Source organism: Staurois parvus, unplaced genomic scaffold (genome assembly GCF_062004578.1).
Source record: "Staurois parvus isolate SC_StPar_1 unplaced genomic scaffold, SC_StPar_1.0 ptg000438l, whole genome shotgun sequence".
Classification (NCBI taxonomy): domain Eukaryota; kingdom Metazoa; phylum Chordata; class Amphibia; order Anura; family Ranidae; genus Staurois; species Staurois parvus.
The window spans coordinates 7,244,030-7,266,391 of NW_028318234.1; the positions used below are offsets into that span (position 1 = coordinate 7,244,030).

A 22,362-nucleotide genomic window follows, 5' to 3' on the forward strand; every position below is an offset into this window, starting at 1 on the left:
TGGGTTTATAAAGTGAACACAGCTGCAAGTTGAGGGAATATTCTTAACTCCTTTAGTAAATCAACCCCAATGAATGCTGTAAGAAGTGTTTTACTGTTTGCTCAACCTGAGTTAATGTAGCATTTAACTAAGCTTAATCACTTGCTGTTGCATTCCTTTATGTGACGGTTTTTCTTTTGTAACTAATTTATGTATACTTCCTCTAGTAGCTGATTAAATCTAATTAAAGCTTTCAGCATCATTATCCAAATAAATCAGTATGTCACTGTTTAACAATTCTGAGCTGGAAAACACATATGTATATAATGGACAAGTATTGCTATCCTCATGTATACTGACAATTCAGTGTTTTAAATTTTCTGTTTCAGTGTTTAATTTTCTTGATGGGTTGAAATATTGTCTTCATTAAATGGCCTTTGTTTTATACATCAGGCAAATGAGCTTCTGCAAAGGTCCCGCCAGGCACAAAGCAAATATGAGAAAGAGCGAATGCTGCAAGAATCATTACGGGAATACCAGAAGATCAGTCAGCAGGTTGATTTGGTGAACGTCTGCGTCCAGTATAGGCAAGGTATAGTTTCTGTTTAACATGCAAACATCTTAACAGAAGTTATATAACTATAGGTTTGTTGGGTAAGGTATGTTTTTTTTTTTTGTTTTGTTTTTTTTTGCTGATGACACAAAGGTGTGCAATAGGGTTGATATCCCTGGAGGTGTATGGAAGGTGGTATGGCATTGCTGGAAGATTGGTCAAAAAAGTGGAAATTGCAGTTCAGTGTTTCTAAATGTAAAATAATGCCCCTTGGGAAAACAAATCCATTGAGAGAATACATTAGGAGTACAGTGTTGGCCAGCACTTCAGTGGAAAAGGACTTGGGGGTACTTATTTCAGATGATTGCAAAATGAGCAAACAGTGTGGCCAGGCAGTGGGGAAAGCGAACAGAATTCTAGGATGCATCACTAGAGGGGTCACCAGAAGGAGGAAGGAGGTCCTGATTCCTCTATATAGATCTTTAGTTATCACTAGAGGGGTCACAAGCAGGAGGAAGGAGGTCCTGGATTCCTCTATATAGATTTTTAGTTGGACCTCATTTAGAATACTGTGTCCAGTTCTGGAGACCTCACTTACAAAAAGATAATGATAAGATAGAACGAGTCCAGAGATGGGGAATAAAAATGGTGAAAAGTCTGCGGGATAAAACATATCAAGAGCGACTTCAGGAACTTAACATGTACAGTCTGGAGAGAAAAAAGGGAAAGGGGAGACATGACTGAAACCATGATTGAATAAGGTTCAGGAGGACAGTATTTTCAACATGAAACCAAAATCAAGAACACGAGTAGTTGATGCTTGGAATAAACTTCCAGCAGAGGTAGTGAGCCAGTCAATGGTACACAGCTTCAAACATGCTTGGGAGAAGCGTAGATCTATACTTCAGCAAAGTTAACCAGAACCCCCCCCCCCCCCCCCCCCAAAAAAAAAAAAACCTGGCAGACTTGATGGACCACATGTCTTTTTCTGCCATCACTTTTCTATGTTTCCATGTAACATTGAAAGTTTGTTAATGTGGCCTGTATTCGTTTGCAGAGACCTGGTAAATGAAAACAGATTTTTTTATTTTGTTTGCACACACTATACATAGCAAGGTTGAGTGGGAGGGGTGTATGTTTTAGCATTGTGGGGATGTGGGTGGTTGTCGGGTGGGGGCAAGAGGGGGTTGGCAATGTTGTCCCAGCCCTTATGCCCACCTATTCTCACTCCCCGATTCCTGCCCCCCCGATGCCGTAAATACTGCTGAGTGGTGAGGCACAGTCCACTGCTTCCTGCCCTGACCCCCAACCAACTGATCCAATGTAGACATCACCTGGGAAACCTCATACAGGTACAGCTTGTAACAGTTATGTTGTCCTCCTTCAGTAGAAGTCTAGCGATTTGGCACTGATACTGATCGGGTATTTATGACAACGATTTGCTGAAACCATTCATATGTGCCAGTAGCAGTACCTTCACTTCTCTACTGTACATTTCTGTGTCGTTGCCACCATATTTGATGGGATCAGTGACAAGTCGGTGCATGCGCAGTAATACGTGAAAATGTGCTTTCCCCACTGTGTACATGCATGGGTCTCTGTGGATCATAAAGACAGCTGTACTATTTCAGTAATATAGGTATACTACTGTTGGTGGAGGAGATGTGTTCATCCTCCAGTATCTTGGAAGGAAGAAAGAGAGAGAAAATCAGGCTTTGTTTCTCTTTTGCAGTGCGGTTCTATGAGGGTGTTGTGGAGCTCTGTCTCACGGCTGCTGAGAAGAAAGATCCCCAGGGCCTTGGGCTACACTTCCACAAGAATGGAGAGCCAGAAGAGGATGCAGCTGGTTTACAAGCCTATCAGGAAAGGTATATATTGACTGCGAGATGTTTAAAGCAGAGAGCATACACCACCAGCACAGCACATTTAGCTTGTGGGGGATTTTTTTTTTTTTTTTTTTTTTGGACAGCTTCACTTGTAGTTAAAGTGAAATTCAATCCACCTATTCTTTACACCCAAGGAAGCTGCCATCTTAGTCTCTTTCATCTGTAGATGCAGTGGTGCTGCACATGGTGAACTGAGCTGTATGTGCAGCACAGTTTACATTCCAGCACACTACCTGGGTGCCAAGATGACTACGCATACGCAGGACTGGCGTCTCTTGGCACCGACCAATCAAGACAGTTGAAGACCAGCACTGAGAAGAGGCAGATGAGAAGATACTGGCAGTGGACTTCAGACGTACCATTGGAACTTAGGTAAGTATTTTTTATCTTTAGCTCTGCTTTAAGTTTGTCCTTTAAGTAAACCCCCACCTCCACCCTCCTGAGTGCAGCCCGCCTGTTAAAATACTTGCTTTCCTTCTTATTCTTGAGTTTTCACTGTGCATCATTACCTGGAACTGTACAGCCTTTGTGATGACCTGGTGGTGACATCAGTTGGTTTGAAGGCACATAATGAAAAAGCTTCATTTAAAAAATGCATGTTGAAGGGAGCAGGGTAAACCAAGTAAGGCAACCACTTTAAATGCAGATAATGCATTAAAGGTTAAAAAAAAAACCTTTAGCCTTTACAACGACTTTTAATTTTGTTTAATAAAATCGGTGGCTTGTAAAATGAGATATTTTCTTCATATTCTCTATTAAAATGGTCTCCTATTTGTTTTATTATTGAATTTTATCACTGCATAAATTGATGGCGTTATATAAGTACCTATAATAAATAAAATACATTTTTAGATTCTACTACCATCCAAGGGTTAAAGTGGTTTTAAAGGCTCGAGGATTTTTACCTTCAAGGATTCTATGCATGAAGGTAAAAAAAAAAACTTCTGTGTGTAGCAGCCCTCAACAGTTACCTGAGCCCCATCCCAATCCAGCGATGTCCAAAAGTGCCTCAGTTCTCCGGGGACTCCTGATTTGCTGAGGCAGCAGCGGGAGTCATTTTCTATTGCTGCTGTCAACCACAGTCAATGAGCCAATCAGGAGAGGGAGGCGACAGAGCCGAGCCGCTGTCCTGTGTGTGGATGGACAGTCAGAGCCGCAGCTCAGGAGCATCAGTGGTTGGTTGCCCCCATAGCAAGCTTCTTCTTGCTGTGGGGACACCCGACAGGAGGGAGGAGCCAGGAGCACTGGCAGGTGATCCAAGAAGAGCAGAATCCGGGCTGCTCTTTGCAAAACCACTGCAGAGAGCAGGTAAGTAAGACATGTTTGTTGTTAAAAAAAAAAAAAAAAAAAAAACAGACTTTAGTATCACTTTAACTAATGGGATTTAGGAGTACACTTTTGTATATTGCCCCTACTATTTATATACTGTATCTTTACATTGGTAGTATTTGAGAATAGAACTTTGGATGGGAAGTAATTTATATTGTACTGTCTTTGGTTTCTTTTGATAACTGAAACATTTTAAACTATTTGTGTGCTTCCTACAGATTAAACTGCTACAAGTGCATCACAGATACTCTTCAAGAACTGGTGAACCAGAGTAAAGCAGCCCCCCAGTCTCCAAGTGTACCCAAAAAGCCGGGTCCTCCTGTGCTCTCTTCAGATCCCAACATGCTCAGTAACGAGGAGGCTGGACTTCATGTGAGACATTTATTTATTGTTCACTCTCTGTGATGTATTGTACATAGACCTGCTCATCAAGCAGTACTCTGTGCATGCTTTTTCACTGGGCTAGCTACTCTTGGCTGTCACAGCCTCCAAGTACAGTGCAAAGCAGCTTAATAGACCTTTTATAATGCATATTCTGTTGAGGTGTTTTCTAGTGCACTCAACAAAACCACCAAATTTGGCATAATGGAAGCGTGTCCTGAACATTCTTGTTAATGGCCAGTTACACACAAGTCGTTCGTCTTTAGTGTGTGTGTGTTCATTTTTTTCTAAACCACTTGCTACACAGGCCAATTTTTTTAAATTTTAAAATCAGCATTTTTGCTAGAAAATTACTTGTAACTACCATACATTGTATATTTTCTGAAAGAAGAGGCCCTGGGGAATAAAATGGCTGTTGAAATTTTTTATGTTGAATGATATTTGCGGAGCTGATTATCATATGCAGATTTTCAGAAAAAAGAAGTGAATTTTAGTGCACACAAACACAATATACCAAATTTTTTGGAGAAATATTAAAGTTGTGTCAAGTAAATCAATGACAAGCATGCAAGATTTAAAAATCTGCACGCCTGTGAAATGGTGGTAAACTACTGTATCTAAATTGTGATTCTTTAAAAGCATTTAAAAGCTTTTACAGGTTATCATTATAAAGGTATTTGTGAATTATGGCCCTAGAATTATTGCTTTCGCTCTGATGTTCGTGGTGATTCATATGTGGTGCAATCACGGTTTACATCAACATGCTGGACCTATGCATGCATTGAAATTTTGCGTGTGTATGTATGGGGGGGTGGGATTGCCTTTTAAATTTAAAAAAAAAAATTTATTTAAATTTATTTTTTTTCTTTTATTTATCTTTATTGCTATCACAATGGGGCTAACCAGCCCCTATGTGATAGCTTTGCCCAGTCACATACCCTCGTTATGGAAACATCAGGGATCTATTATACCCCTGATGTCTTCCCTACCCGCCAAAGCACCTAAGCACAAATCATGCCTGGTTAGCTGTAGGCCACCAGTTAATGACAGTTCTGAAACCGGAAGTGGCTAAGTAATCGTCACCTCTGGGTTCATTCACCCCAGACGAGATTGGGTAAGAGATATTTCCTCTAAGAGAAGCCGCTTACTGTGATTCTAGGCTCTGTTCCCTGGTGGCAGAACAGGAGGGGGGTCTCTTCCCCCACACTGTAAAAGTGATTGAATGGCTGTAAAGCCATTAAAACACAGCCGATCACCAGCTGAAAAATAGACTTTGGCTGTAGCCATCATCTTGTAATAACCACTGGCTGACAGGAATATACAAAGGTCGGTCAGTAAGTGGTTAAGCAGAGGTTCACTCTTTTCAGTGTTGAAATATTTTGCATCCAGTAATCTAAAATCACAACATTATAACCTTCTTTCATTTTAGTTTGAACAAATGTTGAAACTGGCCCAACGCTCAACGGACGAACTCTTCAACATTGCTCTGTTTAATTGGCTGATACAGGCAGATCTCACAGACAAGCTCCTTGAGGTGAGTGTTGCTTTTAACCATTTTTCCTCCTACACTGAATTCTGGAGTATGTTTGTTTTTCTGTTTGAATCTCAACAAGTATCAGACATTTTTTTGATTGTTGTGTCCTACAGCTAAACTCTCCATTTTTGGAGCCTCATCTTGTGCGCATGGCCAAGCTTGATCAAAACAAAGTGCGCTATATGGATCTTCAGTGGAAATACTATGAGAAGAACCGCAATTTCAGCAGTGCAGCAAGAGTTGTTGCCAGACTGGCAGACATGCCCAGGTAGACATTGCTATATCCAAGTTCAAATTCCTGTCTTTATTTTGCTTTCATTGCCCTTTGTCAAAACAGATCAAAAAAACGTTAAGGCTTCATTCTTGTGGCCATAAAAAAAATTTTCTGATGTTATTACACATGTTTTGTAGGAGAAAAGTTCTTGTGTAATGATCAGTAAAATTCTTGTAATATAGAGAATTTTAAACATGAAAACGTTTATGCGTACACAACTTGTTTTTATGGTAATTTTTTTCACCTTTGTTTAGACTTAATTTATGCGCATACAAAGGCATATACTTGCCTTTATAGGCTTAAGCGCATAAATTGCATGTTCTTGGACATCAATTTTTAAATTCTGTGTTCCGGATCTGAAAGCCACTCATGTTTGCGCACCTGTGTGAATAGTGAAAACCATGCAGCTGTAATTTTAAAACGCTTATATATGCATTTTTTTGTATGGTTGTGTGAATGAAGCCTTCTAGCACTCCTTTTTCAGCACGCTCAGGTATTCTAACTGCCCTCGTGTTATTTCTGCGCGGTCAGTTTTCCAGATCCTCCAATCTAGCGGCATTGGCAGTAGAGACAGGCTGTACATAATGAAAATAACTTTGCAGTGGTTACCATTCACCTTCTAGGTTGCTCAACCTGCCCTCTAGACTGGTAGCGTGATCCTGCAGTTTCTTCCTGTCTTGCCGCACCAGAGAAAGTTCTTGTTTCATGTTCTTAACCTCCCCCGTCAGATCAGCTATCAAGGACTTACATGTAGTGACTGCAGAGAGAATCTCCTTTAGGGAAGGGTTATTAGCAGTAGACATGGTGGAAGGTGTCATGTCTGCATCATTAGGCAGTGTACTCAGTATCTCAGTACTCAGTAGCTGTAGGCTGGGGGAGAAAGCACTCCGCATGTCCAGGGTCTACCTCGGCAGCGTTGGCAGTGGAAAGAATGGCAGGAGTAGAAGGATCTTTAGCAGGGGTTTCACCGAAGAGCCGCTTCCTTCTGCTTCTCGTTTTCGGAGCTAGAGGTCGCCATCTGGTCTCCCTGAGTCGAGTGCAGCCCTGGGGTCTTTCCCTCATTTTGCTGTCATCTAGCCACCCTAAATCAGGAATCCAGGGAAGTGGGTCAAGTGAGGAGACAGTCCGGGCATCACAGGAGCAGGTAGAAGCGGAGGTGACCATGCTTTCAGGAGATTTAAAAGGATCTCTGGCGGAGTAGCTTAAAAGCACATTCTGCTACATGACCTGCTCGCCACACCCCATTTATACTTTCAGTATTTGAAATACTTAGAACACATATCTCACTAGTAGGAAAAGACCTGATTTTTTTTTTTTCCCTTCACGTGGACTCCTTCACGACAGTATGCTCTCTGACTTGCGTGCCATAAACGAAGTACATTATGAAATGCGGGAGTTGCTAGGAACCGTTTTAAACACTGAGTAGATGTATGCAGATGTATTGTGTTAGGCATGGGCCCTGTGCCCAGCTGAGTAGCTAGAAAGGTTATGTACAGCAATATTCCTGGTGTCCTGGAAGTAATGAGTGCCCAGAACATGAACACTTCTGGAAAATAGCCTGGTTTACTTGCAGCCTAAGTACCTAGTTGTATACGGTTATAGCCAACAAGTCATTTGGGAGAGTACATCTCTTAGGTACCCAATGCCAAAACTTTTCTTTTCTCATTTTGGATTAGTTACACAATAATTTGATTGGATAATATACTGTACTGTGAATATGAACCCTGTACTTTGTACTGTTTTATTGTAAACTCCTAGTTATATGTTTGTCTCCTCCCAGCACAGACATTTCACTAAAGCAGAGGATTGAGTACCTGTCTAGAGCCATCCTTAGTGCCAAAAGTTCTACTGGAATGTCTTCTCTGCCTGCTGATGGAGAGTTCCTGCATGAGTTGGAAGAAAAAATGGAGGTAATGTTTGTATAAATCACATATATAATATTTTTTTATTCTATGTCAATATCTGACAGAGAAATAAATCAACATAAACCTGTCAGCACTTCTACAATCCTTTCTCAGTGCAGAGAGTCGCAATTTATTAGCTGTTGGTAATCAGCCAGTCTACGCAATGGAGTGGACTTACTAAAGGCAAAAGACTGTACACTTTGCAAGTCCAGTTGCATTCCTTTTCCCCAGAGCTTAGTGAATGTGGTGAAACTTCATTTTGTAAAGAATACCTAGTCGGGTGTAAGGGGGGAACAAAACGGCATTTTTGCTTGCACATGATTGGATGATGGAAATCGGCAGAGCTTCACCACATTCACTAAGCTCTGGGGAAAATAGGTGCAACTACGCAGTCTTTTCCTTTTAGTAAATCCACCCCAATGTGTCCACAAAATTTATGTTGAAGTACATAAACATTGTAGCATAGCTAACTTTCCAGTCGGCTTATAGCAGATTAAAGTGTAATTAAAGGCAAAACTTTTTTCTTTTACGTTTTTTGTTTTGAATAAATTGCAGAGGGATTAGAACGCTAGTCAGATTTTATTGCGGTCTGTGCCCCCGTTATAGAGATTCGCCCTCTCTATTTGTCCTGTTTACCATTATTAAAAATGAAAATAATTTTTGACTCCCTACAGACTGTATGGGAGAGCATGTAAGGTGTTCTGTCTATGTACAGATGGCTCAGTATTTACTTTTTGGATGTCACACAGTTCTGTGTATTTTATATGATTGGTGAAGCCACTTTTTCGTGGCATTTCATTGTTACTGGCGCATACTACTAAATAAAATTCATAAAAAGAAAATGAAAATAAAAAAAGACCCCAAATTTTGAGTTGTCCCCTGAAAAGTAATAGAGGGGAAATCTTCCAATGGGGGATACTAATTCTCGTGCCCTGGGGGTCCCCAAGGAGTACCCTTAATTTGTAGGGATTCACTTCCTGTTTGGCTATGGGATAGGAAGGGAAGGGACATCTCCTCAATGTGACACAGATAGTGGGGAAAAAAAAAATCTGACTGGGTATAACCCTTCCTTTCACTACCCAAAATGGGGGGAAAAAAACATTGTGCCTATAGTTCTACTTTAAGACTTTCCAATCGTTGCGTTATATCTCATTCATGCATCTGATCATTTATGTGCCCTTTTTTAGAGAGATTTCTGTACAAATCTCTCTTAACTTGGCATGTAGTCTTAAGATGAGGACAAACGTGTGGATTATATGGATTCTTATCTAGATCTATTAAGCATCAGATATTGAGAAGTTACATAGGGTGTTTTTTTGACAGTTCTCTACGCTTGTCTAAATCTCTGATCCCCATCTCCTTTAGATTTAGATTTGGTACTGTCTTTTGCTGGAGCACATTACCATACCAACAGACTGATCTAAAAATGATTCAGTATCTCCTGCAGATTCCATGTGTGCAGATTCCATGTGTGCATTGGTTAAATTGGCACATTGAAACTTTCCTATAAAACTATTAAACCAAATATAAAAATGTAATATTTAGCAGTTTTGTATCGGTCCTTGCATGCAATCATTCTAATTTTTTTTTTTTTTTTTTCTTTTTCACATGCCATTCTGGCCAGTAAAATACTTGTCCTAGGATGGTTCCACTCTATAGAGGAGTGACAAGGCACCTTTTGGGCTTCAGCATTGTTAACCTGTGGAGAGGTTATTAGATGCTTGGCAGATTTAGATGAACTTGACTAACAAATTAAAGTCAAATTCCAATGAGTTCATTGAAGGGCACAGCACCCCTTTCCAGTCTTGTTTTGGTGTTGTCATCTTCATACTGATGGCTACTAACTGGATCCTGGATTGCAGAATGAGAGGTTTGGCCACCACCAGAGGGCCGCTCTTAGGTGTGTTTAATTTAAGTTACATTAGCGCCCTGCTCCTGAAGGTGGTGGCATCAAACCCATCCGTGAGCAGTTAAGCTGTGTTTTTCAATGAACTCGGAGAAAAGGATTTTACAGTGAGTACAAAATCTTTTGGTTCTAATACTGCTTTAGATAGCACAGATAACAGCATTGATGTGCAAAGAATGATAAATTTAAGGCCTCATGCACACTGGGCGTTTTTAAAGCTACTGTTTTTAGCTTATGGTATGGTTTTTTTTTTTTTTGTTTTTTTGTTTGTTTTCTACAGCCAGTAAACTTCCAGCATGTTATCCTATGTGTCCAAGCACACATGGGCTTAAATCAGTGGTTTTTGTCAGGGAAAAAAAAAAACAGAACTAGAGGGTTTCTAGAGACGTTTTTTAGCTGTAAAAACGCTCTAATGCTGGTAAACGAGGCAAACCAGCGTTTTTGAACAATTTTTTTTTTGGTTTTTGTTTTTTTTTTTTTTTTTTTTTTTTTTTTTTTGTGCTGAAAAAAGCTAAAACCCATTTAATGTGGCTGAACGCTAATGCAAAAGCACAGAAAAATTGGTGTTTTTAAAATGCCCAGTGTGTGAGAGGCATAAATCACATTACAAAAGCCTTGCCACTTCTCTTTAGCAGAAAGCAGGACAGGAAGACACTTTCTAAGTTTCATTAAGTATTTATTCAGATAGATTGAACTTCAATGTAGTTTGCATTGCTAAGCTATCATTCCATTTAAACAAAATAGAAATAACAACATATTGTTGGCACTTGGAGGCCCCTCTCACTCAATCCTCCTGGATGCAAATCTGTGTATCTAGCTGCTGTGGTTGATATCACTGGTCACAAGCATGAGAACAGTATTACAGCTAGTGGTCAAGGGAAACACATAAGTAGAATTTACAGCATCTATCTAGAATAAAAAGGACCAAGGGAAGAGGGAGCTGGTGAGCTTAAATGAGGAGTTTGTTGCAGACCAGTTTCCCAATGAAAGAGGTTGAAAAATAGACACTTTCTTTAACTTTAACCACGGGATTGCCCCTTTTAACTAAACACACCCAGTTTTTGTCATCTTTTCCCCACTTTTCATTGTAGATGAGGCCTTCCATCCTTTGTGTTAGTTTAAATGGCTCCCTTTCCATGTCCTTTGTGTTTTTAGGAACTCTACTCCCTTTATATAAGATGTGTCCCTGTACGTTTATTTTGCATTTATACAATTTAAATTGTGCTTGACTTTTGCAGCTGCCGCTTGGCATTTAGTGGCACTAACCATTAGCCATTACTACCAAGTTTATCACTGACTGTTTCCCAGTTGTGTTAAATTTTAGACATTGAGTGTTCCTGCGATGCGGTGTCATTCCTTCTCAGCTAACTTTACCAGCTCACCGGCTTTGCTGTAAATGGTGCTAAATTATAGGGGCAATGGTACCATGGTTTAAGTGCTTAATCCCTGCTAAATTCTATCTGCCATTTAATTGTCATACTGCTCATTTGTTTTGAGTGGTAACATTTCTGCGTAGCTTTAAGCTTTCTATTAGCATTTTATGACACACCGTTTGTTTGATATCAGGTTGCTAGAATACAACTTCAGATCCAGGATACGTTAATCAGGCGATATTCAGATCATCCTTCGGTTCAAGATGCTGCGGTTCAGCTGGATTCAGGGCTAATGGATGTTACAAAGGTATGTGTTTTTTATACTTGAGATGAGTGTAGTGCCAGGTTGAGCTGGAGGGAGTCAATCAAATCATTCCTGTATGTTCCCGGGGGCTGGCTTTGCATTTAAAAATTGCAGATTTATGTCACAGCTACACAGTATCCTGTATGCAACAATTCACACAACTGTTTTAGGTCCCTTCAACCCCATCACTGTACTATGAAACCCATTTATCTGATGTAATTCCTTGGAAGTAGAGAGACCATCTTGTGTGATTTATGATAAGGTGGCCCAAAAGAAGCTTAGAAGACAACTACTTGTTACCGTTGTCCTTTATTAATCCCCTTTTAAGCCCTGTACACATGGGCCAAATATTGTGTGTACACCCGCCTGTCCGAGACAGGCTGGCTGAATGACTGTCTTCTGTCGAATGGGCATGCTGGAAAACCGGTATCTCATCAGTGCTGGCAGCCAATGACTGTCAGCGCTGACAGGTGTGTTCTGGGCGGGGTGGGCAGGCGGGGGGAAGTTCCCCTGTCAGAACACCATAGCTCAGCATGGACATTGCAGTACTAACATCGGATATTTAGTACATGGAGCTCCTCCCGAGCTCTTCAGTTTTTTGGGGGGGGGTTTTGTTTTTTTTGTTCAGACAAAAACCGGCTTTGTGTACGTAGCTTTACTTCCACGAGTGTAGCTTATCTTTTACAATACTTACCACCTTCGCTATTCCTGTGATATTCCCTGTGCAGCCTTGCCTAGTACAGTATAGCCTTTGCAACAAGACTGGACCCACCAGGTGCTCCTGTTATTGCGCACTCACGCTATGACCTTAGTCATGCCTATGGATGAGCCATACTCCACTGGAGGCCATCATGACTGTGGTTGATCAAAAAAACGAATAGGGCCAAAGTGCGCATGCACAATTTTTGTTGCAAAAGCTGTGCAGCACTAGGCAGGGGTTCACATGAAATATCACTGTAATGAAGACAAAGATAAGTATTTTACCATGTGGTCTGCACATGGAGGTGGAAGGATTAGTTGATGGAACTGAATTACTGAAGGTGTAGTTGTCCACCAACAACTAAATAGTGGAACCTTGCCTTCTTCACAAACCTGGAACATTTAGGTAGCAAATGTTCCAATCCTTGGCTGTCTTGCTGAAGGTGAGTGACTTGAGATGGCAAAGCAAGTAAAATAGCCCCATCTTTACTTTCAGAAATGAGGTAGCAATGGCAGCTCCACTATCGCTATTCTGACAGGTACCTTTATAGGTTTGCCTGGGACTGTAGTGAACGGCTAAAAATTAGGTGCTTTTTAAATAGTGACATTGGAACTATATCCTTTTATAATTTATATGACTTAATCATACAATCTGTCAATCTAAAGTTTAACACTTTTTTCTATGTTTAAATCTCCAGTTATATGGGGAATTTGCAGATCCATTCAAACTGTCGGAATGTAAGCTGGCAATCATTCACTGTGCTGGCCATTCAGACCCAATCCTGGTGCAGAATTTGTGGCAGGAAATCATAGAAAGAGGTATGAATGCTGCGTTCAGCTGTGGAAGATGTGTAGGTTGTTTTCTGCCCTTTGTGAGTATACTCTGCAGTCATGTATGCAGAAATGGTTTCTTTGTGACTGATGCCAATTTTAATGTACACAGGTCATTAAAAAATAGGGGCTAACTTTGCTGACCAACTTTTTAAAATGTTTGTAATACCTTTTGAATTACCAACCTGAAACGAGCATGATGTAAATGTCAGAATACTCTATATTTGTTTCATGTTGGCAAACCGAAAAGTGTCAAAGCCAGTTCATCAGCTTGGCAGAAAGGGGAGTAATAATATCAAAAGGGGAGTAATAATATCAAAAGGGGAGTAATAATATCAAAAGGGGAGTAATAATATCAAAAGGGGAGGTCAGCATTGGCAACCGACCAAATTTTTTTGTGACTTCTGTATTTTGAAACAAAGTTTGAAAGTTGAATAATGTTTCAAAAAGAGGAGCTTTTGAAAATAATGAAATGCAGTTAGTGTTACTAATTTTCAGGTTTAATATTCTTGTGCAAAACGGGTGTACCTACTAAAGTGTTACAAAACCCCGGACCCTGCATTCACTAAATCTGGTCTCCCACAATACACACAACATGGAATTGCAATTGTTTTAGTAAATATAAACTGCTAAATACCTTTTCTCATCAGCAGTTAGAGCAGTCTTATGACTTCAGCAGAGCACTGGTTAATGCTTGTAGGAGGAGTTTTCTTTCTGCTCTAGTAGGATGCAGAACCCCTTACCTCTGTCTGGGCAGTGCTGATTTGGCCCTGTGCTGATCACATGCACCCTCTCAAGAAAAAAAAAAAAACATCTGACAATACACATTAAACTGCATGTGACTATGGGTTCAGTCTGTCTTATCAGGTGGACATATGAACAAGAGGAGGGGCAGAGAAAAACAAACAGCCTTTTTACACAGTACAGAGGGTTAACCCCTTAGGTTCCACAGTGAGTATAACAAGCATGCTTTACTGCATATACAGACTGATTTTACTGTTGTGGGTTTAGTAACACTTTAAACACCTTTTTTTTTCTTTTTTGCTTCCTTTCCCTGCTATCTGAAGGTAACTTTTTTTTTTTAGAGTGCCTTTAGGCAGGGTGGTATGAATTTATCATCCCAAAGCTGACACAACATAATGTACTTTAGCAGCGCTATATAAAGGTTTATAAAACAGCCCTTTAAATCGGAACTATAATGTATCTGAGCACCACAAACCAAAATCATTTATTTAATTTAACCCCTTCACGCCGGCGCCTCCCGGCCCTTTAAGGGTTTCAGGTGGCGGGGCGGAGTTTAGGGTCATGTGACTGCCGTAACATGCTGTCATGGCGGTCACATGATCGAGAAAGGTCCCGATCGAAAGAGAATATCGGGACCTTTCCGTGAGTACCGGACATGTGTGCTGGGAGCGCGCAGGGCGTGCGCTCTCAGCACATATGTTCTTTTTTTAATAGAACGCAAATGTGCGGCCATTCGGCGTCTAGGCCCTGACGCCAGGAAGCCGCACATTTACGTTCATCCGGCGTGAAGAGGTTAAACTGTTCATTTTTAATATTCAAAGCAAATTTCCCCCACCGATCCATGTCTCCATATTTTATTTTTACTGAGAAATCACTTAGAAAAACACCCCCTAACATTTCTGGCTGTAGCCATCTTGAACAAGGGCAGATGATTCAAGTAGCAATTACTTCCTGAAATCCATCTGCCCTTAGTTCATGCATACATGCAAGAGGGTGTGCTTGGCTGAGAAAACCCCTCCTCCCTTCCTGAAGACTCCTGGGATGTATGACATCATTTGCCTAGGCATGGAAACTAGGAAGTGACAAAGAAATGTGAAAAAAAAAGTTTAAAACAAGTAAATATGATATACTAAGTAATTATGATATACTTTCCTATCTAATTACTAATGCTAGCAGCATAAGGATTCAAAATAGCCTTTGTGGATTGAGAGCGTGAAGTTCTTCTTTAATCTGCAAACCTATTCTGGATCAATAACTCAAACTACAAAGCTATTGAGGGGGGTCAGATGGTCAGCCATGAAAATTTTTGCATTTTTAGAAATAATTTAGCAATGGCAGGCTACCTATTTGTTGTAGTTCCAAATTCCTTTCTAAAAGCTTTTGAAAGCTTTAATACATTAAAGGAAATTAGATTTTCCTCTGATCTGTTGTTCATAGTAATTAATTCTTGAGTGATTGCAGAGAAGAGTGGTCAGATTGCTGGTGGGGGATCCACTGTACTTTTCACATTATCACTTTCCTTTGTCTAAATCTTCTGGAATAGGTCTGAAAAGGGTACGTATTTAAGCCTATTTAGCACTACAGATAAAGCTGATTTCTATGTTTTTAGTAAAATTTTTAGTTTGCTTGGTCCCAATGGATGAACTATTGCACCCTCCCTTCTGCTAGGTCTCTATGTCTCATAATATGTATGCTAGTTAATTATTCTTTGTATCACTGTGGCTGGTTGAGGTACAGTTGCTAGAAAAAGTATGTGAACCCCTTGGGATTACATGGAGTTTTGCATGAATTGGGCATAAAATGTGCTCTGAACGTCATCTAAGTCACAACAATAGAAGAACACAGTCTGCTGAACATAATACTACACAAACATTAGATGTTGCCATGATTTAATTGCACATAACATGTAAACATTCACAGTGCAGGGAGGAAAAAGTATGTTAACCTTTGGACTTAATAACTGGTTGACCCTCCTTTTGCAGCAATAACCTCAACCAAACATTTCCTGTAGTTGCAGATCAGACCTGCACAACGATCTGGAGTAATTTTGGACCACTCCTCTTCACAAAACTGTTTCAGTGTAGCAATATTCTTGGGATGTCTGGTGTGAATCGCTCTCTTAAGGTCATGCCACAGCATGTGACTTAGATGACATTCAGAGCACATTTTATGCCCAATTCATGCAAAACTCCACGTAATCCCAAGGGGTTCACATACTTTTTCTTGCAGCTGTATATCTCTAGCTCTGGAAATAATAATGGATATTTTGTAGTTTTATTTCTTTTACCGTTTATTTGGCTGCTCTTTTTTTTTTTCTCCTGCCCTATGTGGCAGCTTGTTTCTATGGTGTTAATTTACAAAAATTCTTACTAAAAAAAATCTGGAAAAAAATAGTTTGTTGGACTAAGCTGGTCCAAATGAACCATTTACTTTCCTAAAAGATGCAGTGGCTGTCACGCTGTATAAACTGTATGTAGCCTCAGCTACGCACAGGGTACAGCACTGTGTGCCGGTAGCGGGACAGGGACTTCCTGTCTCACTCCTATGGGGGCAGTCCATGAGGAGGAGCCAAGACCACTGGCAGGTTTCCCCAGAAGAGGAGGATCGGGGGGCCATTGCACAGAGCAGGTAAGTATGATATGCTTGTTATTTTAGAAAAAAAACAATCCTTTACAATCGCTTGATAGCGGATCTATACTCAAATTCACTCAGTGTTGAGGTGTCCTGGATCTCTCTTGCTGACCACTGACATCTTCAGCCAGTCTTTCTAGGTTTAATTTTTGGCCATTTTGATCAGCCGAGATTATGTCACTCCCGTTCAAGTGCTTTAGTTCATTCATCTTGGCGGGTGCAAAAAATGTACATTGAAAACCAGTAAGAATACCGGTTTTCTTCGGTAAGAATCGTATCTCTGCTGTATTAAAAAGCATTTTTTTTTTTGGTTTGTTTTCTGTTTTTGGTTTGTTTTTTTTAATAGAGAAGCTCCCTTTTTAACAAGATGTCATTTTTTTTCTCTTCAGAATTAAGTGACAGTGTTGCAATGGGCGCTGCGGATCGGATGCAATCGTTAAACCTGAAGTTAACAGCACTGGGCAAGGTTTATGTCAGCAATCCTCGATACTTTCCCCTAGGTGAGAGGGCTCATCTGTCATACATAGATAATAGTAATACCTTCTGGATTTAAGGGGAAACTCATGCTGTTTTATAGATTATGTTCAGTACCGAACATTTAAATAGCATTTAAAAAAATGTAAATGTTTTACTAGGGTGATTATGAAGTATTGTATTGTTAAATATGTATTCCCAGCAAGCGAGCAACGTTCTAGGCTGCTCTTCACATGTCTACCAGGCTTAATCAATACCTGAAGCTCAAATTACACATTCAGCTGACTGAAGCAGTGTGTCACCCCCCCCCCCCCCCCTTAGATGGCGTAGTATATGTTCAAGAAGGGCTTATGCAAAGTCAGTTGGAACAAACTACAAAGAGAAAATTTGTGCTCTACCTTTCAAATGTCTTGCAAAAGTAGTGTCCTGGGTACACCTTACACAAATCATGGCTTTATTAAAAAGAAGTTGACAAAAAATACACTATAGGTTCCTTTGAAACCTGAGCTCTCAGCTGTTCTTGGGGGCGGGGGGAATTGCAGTTATGTAATTCTGAAAAAAATCATTTATTTTCCAGTGAGGCTTACAGTTGCAAGAAAAAGTATGTGAGCCCCTTGGGATAACGTGGAGTTTTGCATGAATTGGGCATAAAATGTGCTCTGAACGTCATCTAAGTCACAACAATAGAAGAACACAGTCTGCTGAACATAATACTACACAAACATTAGATGTTGCCATGGTTTAATTGCACATAACATGTAAACATTCACAGTGCAGGGAGGAAAAAGTATTTGAACCTTTGGACTTAATAACTGGTTGACCCTCCTTTGGCAGCAATAACCTCAACCAAACGTTTCCTGTAGTTGCAGATCAGACCTGCACAATGATCTGGAGTAATTTTGGACCTCTCCTCTTCACAAAACTGTTTCAGTGTAGCAATATTCTTGGGATGTCTGGTGTGAATCGCTCTCTTAAGGTCATGCCACAGCATTTCAATCGGGTTGAGGTCAGGACTCTGACTGGGCCACTCCAGAAGGCGTTTTCTGTGCTGTTGCAGCCATTGTTTTGTTGAATTACTTGTATGCTTTGGGTCATTGTCCTGTTGCATCACCCATCCTCTGCGGAGCTTCAGTTGGTGGACAGATGGTCATACGTTTTCCTGAAAAATGTCTTGATAAACACTGGAATTCATTTTCCCATCAATGACAACAATCCTTCCAGGCCCTGAGGCAGCAAAGCAGCCCCAAACCATGATGCTCCCTCCGCCATGTTTTACAGTGGGGATGAGGTTTTGATGTTGGTGTGCTGTGCCTTTTTTTCTCCACACATAGTGTTGTGTGTTCTTCCCAAACAACTCAATCTTGGTTTCATCTGTCCACAGTATATTTTGCCAGTAGTGCTGTGGAACATCCAGGTGCTCTTTTGTAAACTTCAAACGTGCTGCAATATTCTTTTTGGACAGCAATGGCTTCCTCCGTGGTGTCCTCCCATGTACTCCATTCTTGTTTCATGTTTTCCTTATTGTAGATGTGTCAACAAAAATGTTAGCATGTGCCAGAGATTTCTGTAGGTTTTTAGCTGACACTCTGGGATTCTTCTTTACCTCATGCAGCATTCTGCGCTCTGCTCTTGCAGTCGTTTTTACAGGACGACCACGCCTAGGGAGAGTAGCAACAGTGCTAAACTTTCTCCATTTGTAGACAGTCTGTCTTACCATGGACACATGAACATCAAGGCTTTTGGAGATACTTTTGTAACCCTTTCCAGCTTCATGCAAGTCAACAATTCTTGATCGTAGGTCTTCTGAGAGCTCTTTTCTGCGAGGCATGGTTCACATCAGACAGTGCTTCTTGAAACCAGTAAACCCAAAACAGGTGTGTGTTTTTTTTAAGGGCAGGACAGCTGTCAGCAACACATCCAATATCATCACACTGATTGGAGTCAAGGTTTGCTCACTCCTGGCTCCAATTAGCTCTGGGAGAAGTCATTAAGCTAGGGCCTCACATACTTTTTCCTCCCTGCACTGTGCATGTTTACATGTTATGTGCAATTAAACCATGGCAACATCTAATGTTTGTGTAGTATTATGTTCAGCAGACTGTATTCTTCTATTGTTGTGACTTAGATGACGTTCAGAGCACATTTTATGCCCAATTCATGCAAAGCTCCACGTAATCTTAAGGGGTTCACATACTTTTTCTTGCAACTGTATATCAGTTTTTGAATTTGAAACTCTTGTTATCCCCCAACCAGCAGCATTCAGACTGGAAAAGGAAGGGACACTACTTAGGCCTAGTCAGGTGTGCTGTATTAAAATGTGCTAACCAAGGAATATGCTGGACAGCAGGATAGAGCAGAGATATGACCTTGTCAGTCTTTTGCTGCACCTTCACTGTCCAATAACAGGTTAGGGGTAGGGGGTGCCATAGCTGCTTTTAACAGCAGCAGGGAAAAGACAGGTCACCCTTAATCTCTGTGCTGTGCGATGGAGCGGTGTTAATTGCAGGACTTGATAGATGGAAATCCAAATCCTTTGGTAGGCAATACAACACCCATGCTTGTATTTACACGTGTGCCTAGAGTTCAGTTCTGAGCTAAACCAATTACCTACTGATCTCTGTCCGGAGGTGATGTCCATGTACATTTGTTTTTTAAATCCAGTGTATTAGGCGTCTAATAAGCCTGCCATGAGAATCAGAGGAGATGGCAGCAAAGATTTCATCCCATGAGAGCTCATTTATAGCCTCTCATGTTCGTTAGCTGTAGATATAATAGCTTAGGGAGGATGTGCTGTACAGGTGATTGAGAGTCTTTCCAAATCCCAAATGTTACATTAACTCCTACAGGTTCTTTCCTCAATCTGAGTGGCTGATTTAAAAAGACACAATAGTCTGTTCAAAAAAAAAATGCATGTGTGTATATGTGATAGTGATCATTTTTCTTCAAACTTTTTCTTGCTTAAAAAAAAAACCTGTTACATCACACTAGTGAAGAATGACTAACATTTCTGTGGCTTAAAGCAGACTGTGGAGTTAGGGTGACTTTAAAGTGAACCTGTTGGGATACACATACAGCAGCTGCCACTTCTGACTGAATTTCTAAAAGTGAAGGCTGCTAGGCTGTCCTGATTTTACCTAGTGAGTTACAGACCTTTAATATGTGCGTGCGTGCTTTGCATGAATTCACTTTTCAGATCTCTTTAGATACATGCTTGTTTGAGGTTCGTGGCTCTTAAGTAGTAAAATCAGAATGACAGCCCTATAAACTGCATCTTTCAAAGTCAACAGGAGAAGCCAATATTTTCATAGCTCTGCTTACCGGTGCTTTAGGGTAGCAGCTTAGAAAGTTATTAGTATTATATGTCAAAATGGCTCCAGTTTCAAGTTATGTTGCCTCATTAGCAGGTTGGATCATGTGATTCACAGCAGTGCTGCTTTTTAAGCACCAATACTATAGAGTTCCCTGTCTGACTTTTACCTTAATATAAGTTTGCTGCCCTCCAACAGAAGTATTTATAAAAGCAGGACTAACTTTAGAGTTCAGGTCTAGTGTAGCCCATTTGCTGCTAGAGCAGTTTTTTGCACATATTAGGATAATTATTCTAGGCGTGAAGATTAGTTAAACCCCAAACGTGATATATTTTCTGAAACCAGAGACCCTGAATGATAAAGTGATGGCAGTTCCCATGTTTTAATGTCACATTATAATAATGCACCAGTATATCAAGTGCAAATGTTTAAAAAAAAAAAAAAAAAAACGAAAGTAATTTTTTAATCGTGCATCACAGGACACAAAGGACTTCATATTCACAACTGCTTGTTATGCTGCCACCTACAGGTGAATGGACAAAAAAGGAAGGAATCCCCTACCCAGGCATGGCCCTTCCCAGCTCAGCTAAGCCGTCTTTTTTTTTTTTTCAGCTAATGTCCTTAGATGATAGCTGCGCCTCCCTGTGTCCTTCTGAAGATTTCTTTCATGATTTTTTTCCCCTAATTCCTAGCCTCATCCTAGCACCCCTGATAGTGCAGAGGCAGGTGGGCTTTATCCTGATCAGTTGCTACGGCCAGCAAGCCCAGTGTTGTATCTGGACCCCACATGCAAGAGCAAGGACAGCTTGTAACCAGGGGCGGACTGACAACTCATGGGGCCCCTGGGCAATAGTGGATCATGGGGCCTCTGTGTCCTTGCCCAAACTCAAAAAAGCCTATGAAAAAGGTACCAGGGGCATCTCACGGGGCCCCCTACTGACCCCGGGCCCTCGGGCAGTGCCCAAGTTTTTAAATGGTCAGTCCGCCCCTGCTTGTAACCTAGACTTTCAGTGTTGGATCCTGCAGGCAGTGATCTCCTGGGCACAACCTATTAGGTAAACTCGCAGATAGGGTTTTCTGCGGGTCTAGTGCTGTGATCCCTCAGGAGAAGTCGAGTCCTTGAAGGTCCTGCAAGGATGCACCTGTCATGATGGAATGAAGATTGTTACAGGACTGTTGACAATGCTTCACCGCAGTAGCGATGTTTAAAATAGACAGGCCTACACATGTTCTGCAAATGCATCTTTGCCATTTTATCAGATCCCTGGGGCAAAAGCCTGTGTGGCTCCTGCAGCTCCATACAGCCAGTGATTCTACATGATATACAGTTGTGTTCAAAATAATAGCAGTCAGACATCACTAACCTGATCAATCACTGTTTTTGGTAGGAATGATATTTCTACATGGCAAATAATTTACTAGCAGGTGTAGTAGAGTAATAGAAATCCAACAGACCCAACAGTCATGACATGCATGCTGCTGATTCTGTGTAATTGAATCACTAATAGAAAGGGGCATGTTCAAAATAATAGCAGTGTGGAGTTCTATTAGTGAGGTCATTCATTCTTTGAAAGACAGGTGGCAATTATTGCCCTTATTTAAGGAAGGAAGGCAGCAAATGTTGTACATGCTGGTTACAGTACATTTCTCTCTGAAATTCTGAGGAAAATGGGTCATTCCAGACATTGTTCAGAAGAACAGCGTACCTTGATTAAAAAGTTGATTGGAGAGGAGAAAACCTATAAAGAAGTGCAGCAGTTCTTAGAAACAGTGCTTATACAACTAAATATTAATTAAGTGATTCAAAGGAAAGCAAAATTTTCAAACATTTTTCAGTTTATATAGTGAATGTTTGAGTTTGTAAAGAAGAATACAAACACTGCTATTTTTTTTTTTTTTTTGAACAGTCTAATATTCACTTTTCTTCAATTTTTTTTTTAGAGGAACAACAGAAATTTGATATATTTTTCTTCATGTTTTGATTTGGAATAGAATGTGTCGTGTTCCCAATGCATTTGTGTGTATGGAAAGAAAAGCTATTAGAAGGATTTCGAGCTTTATTCACTTTTTTTTTTCAACACACTGCTATTATTTTAAACACAACTGTAGCACTCGCATGGTCCAGCTTATGGAACACAAGTATTGGGGACATCTGATCAGGGATTGAATGCCACTTCGGTGTTTGGCTTGTGCCTACACTCCTCTCAGCTGGGGGGAGGGGGGCAGATCCTGTAGGGTATACAGACTGGCAG

The 22,362-nt window shown here is 40.6% G+C and overlaps 1 protein-coding gene across 1 annotated transcript in view; it reads left to right on the forward strand.

Moving 5' to 3' along the window:
• The window catches only part of NUP155 (nucleoporin 155), an 82,753-nt gene that overhangs the window by 48,648 nt on the left and 11,743 nt on the right, over positions 1-22,362 (forward strand). Inside the window, exons 24-32 of the mRNA XM_089687832.1 lie at positions 433-571; positions 2,265-2,400; positions 3,966-4,119; positions 5,558-5,662; positions 5,776-5,930; positions 7,717-7,846; positions 11,313-11,426; positions 12,821-12,941; positions 16,718-16,828. Of these exons, the coding sequence (XP_089543958.1) occupies positions 433-571; positions 2,265-2,400; positions 3,966-4,119; positions 5,558-5,662; positions 5,776-5,930; positions 7,717-7,846; positions 11,313-11,426; positions 12,821-12,941; positions 16,718-16,828 (1,165 nt within the window). The remainder of the gene's footprint in view (positions 1-432; positions 572-2,264; positions 2,401-3,965; positions 4,120-5,557; positions 5,663-5,775; positions 5,931-7,716; positions 7,847-11,312; positions 11,427-12,820; positions 12,942-16,717; positions 16,829-22,362) is intronic.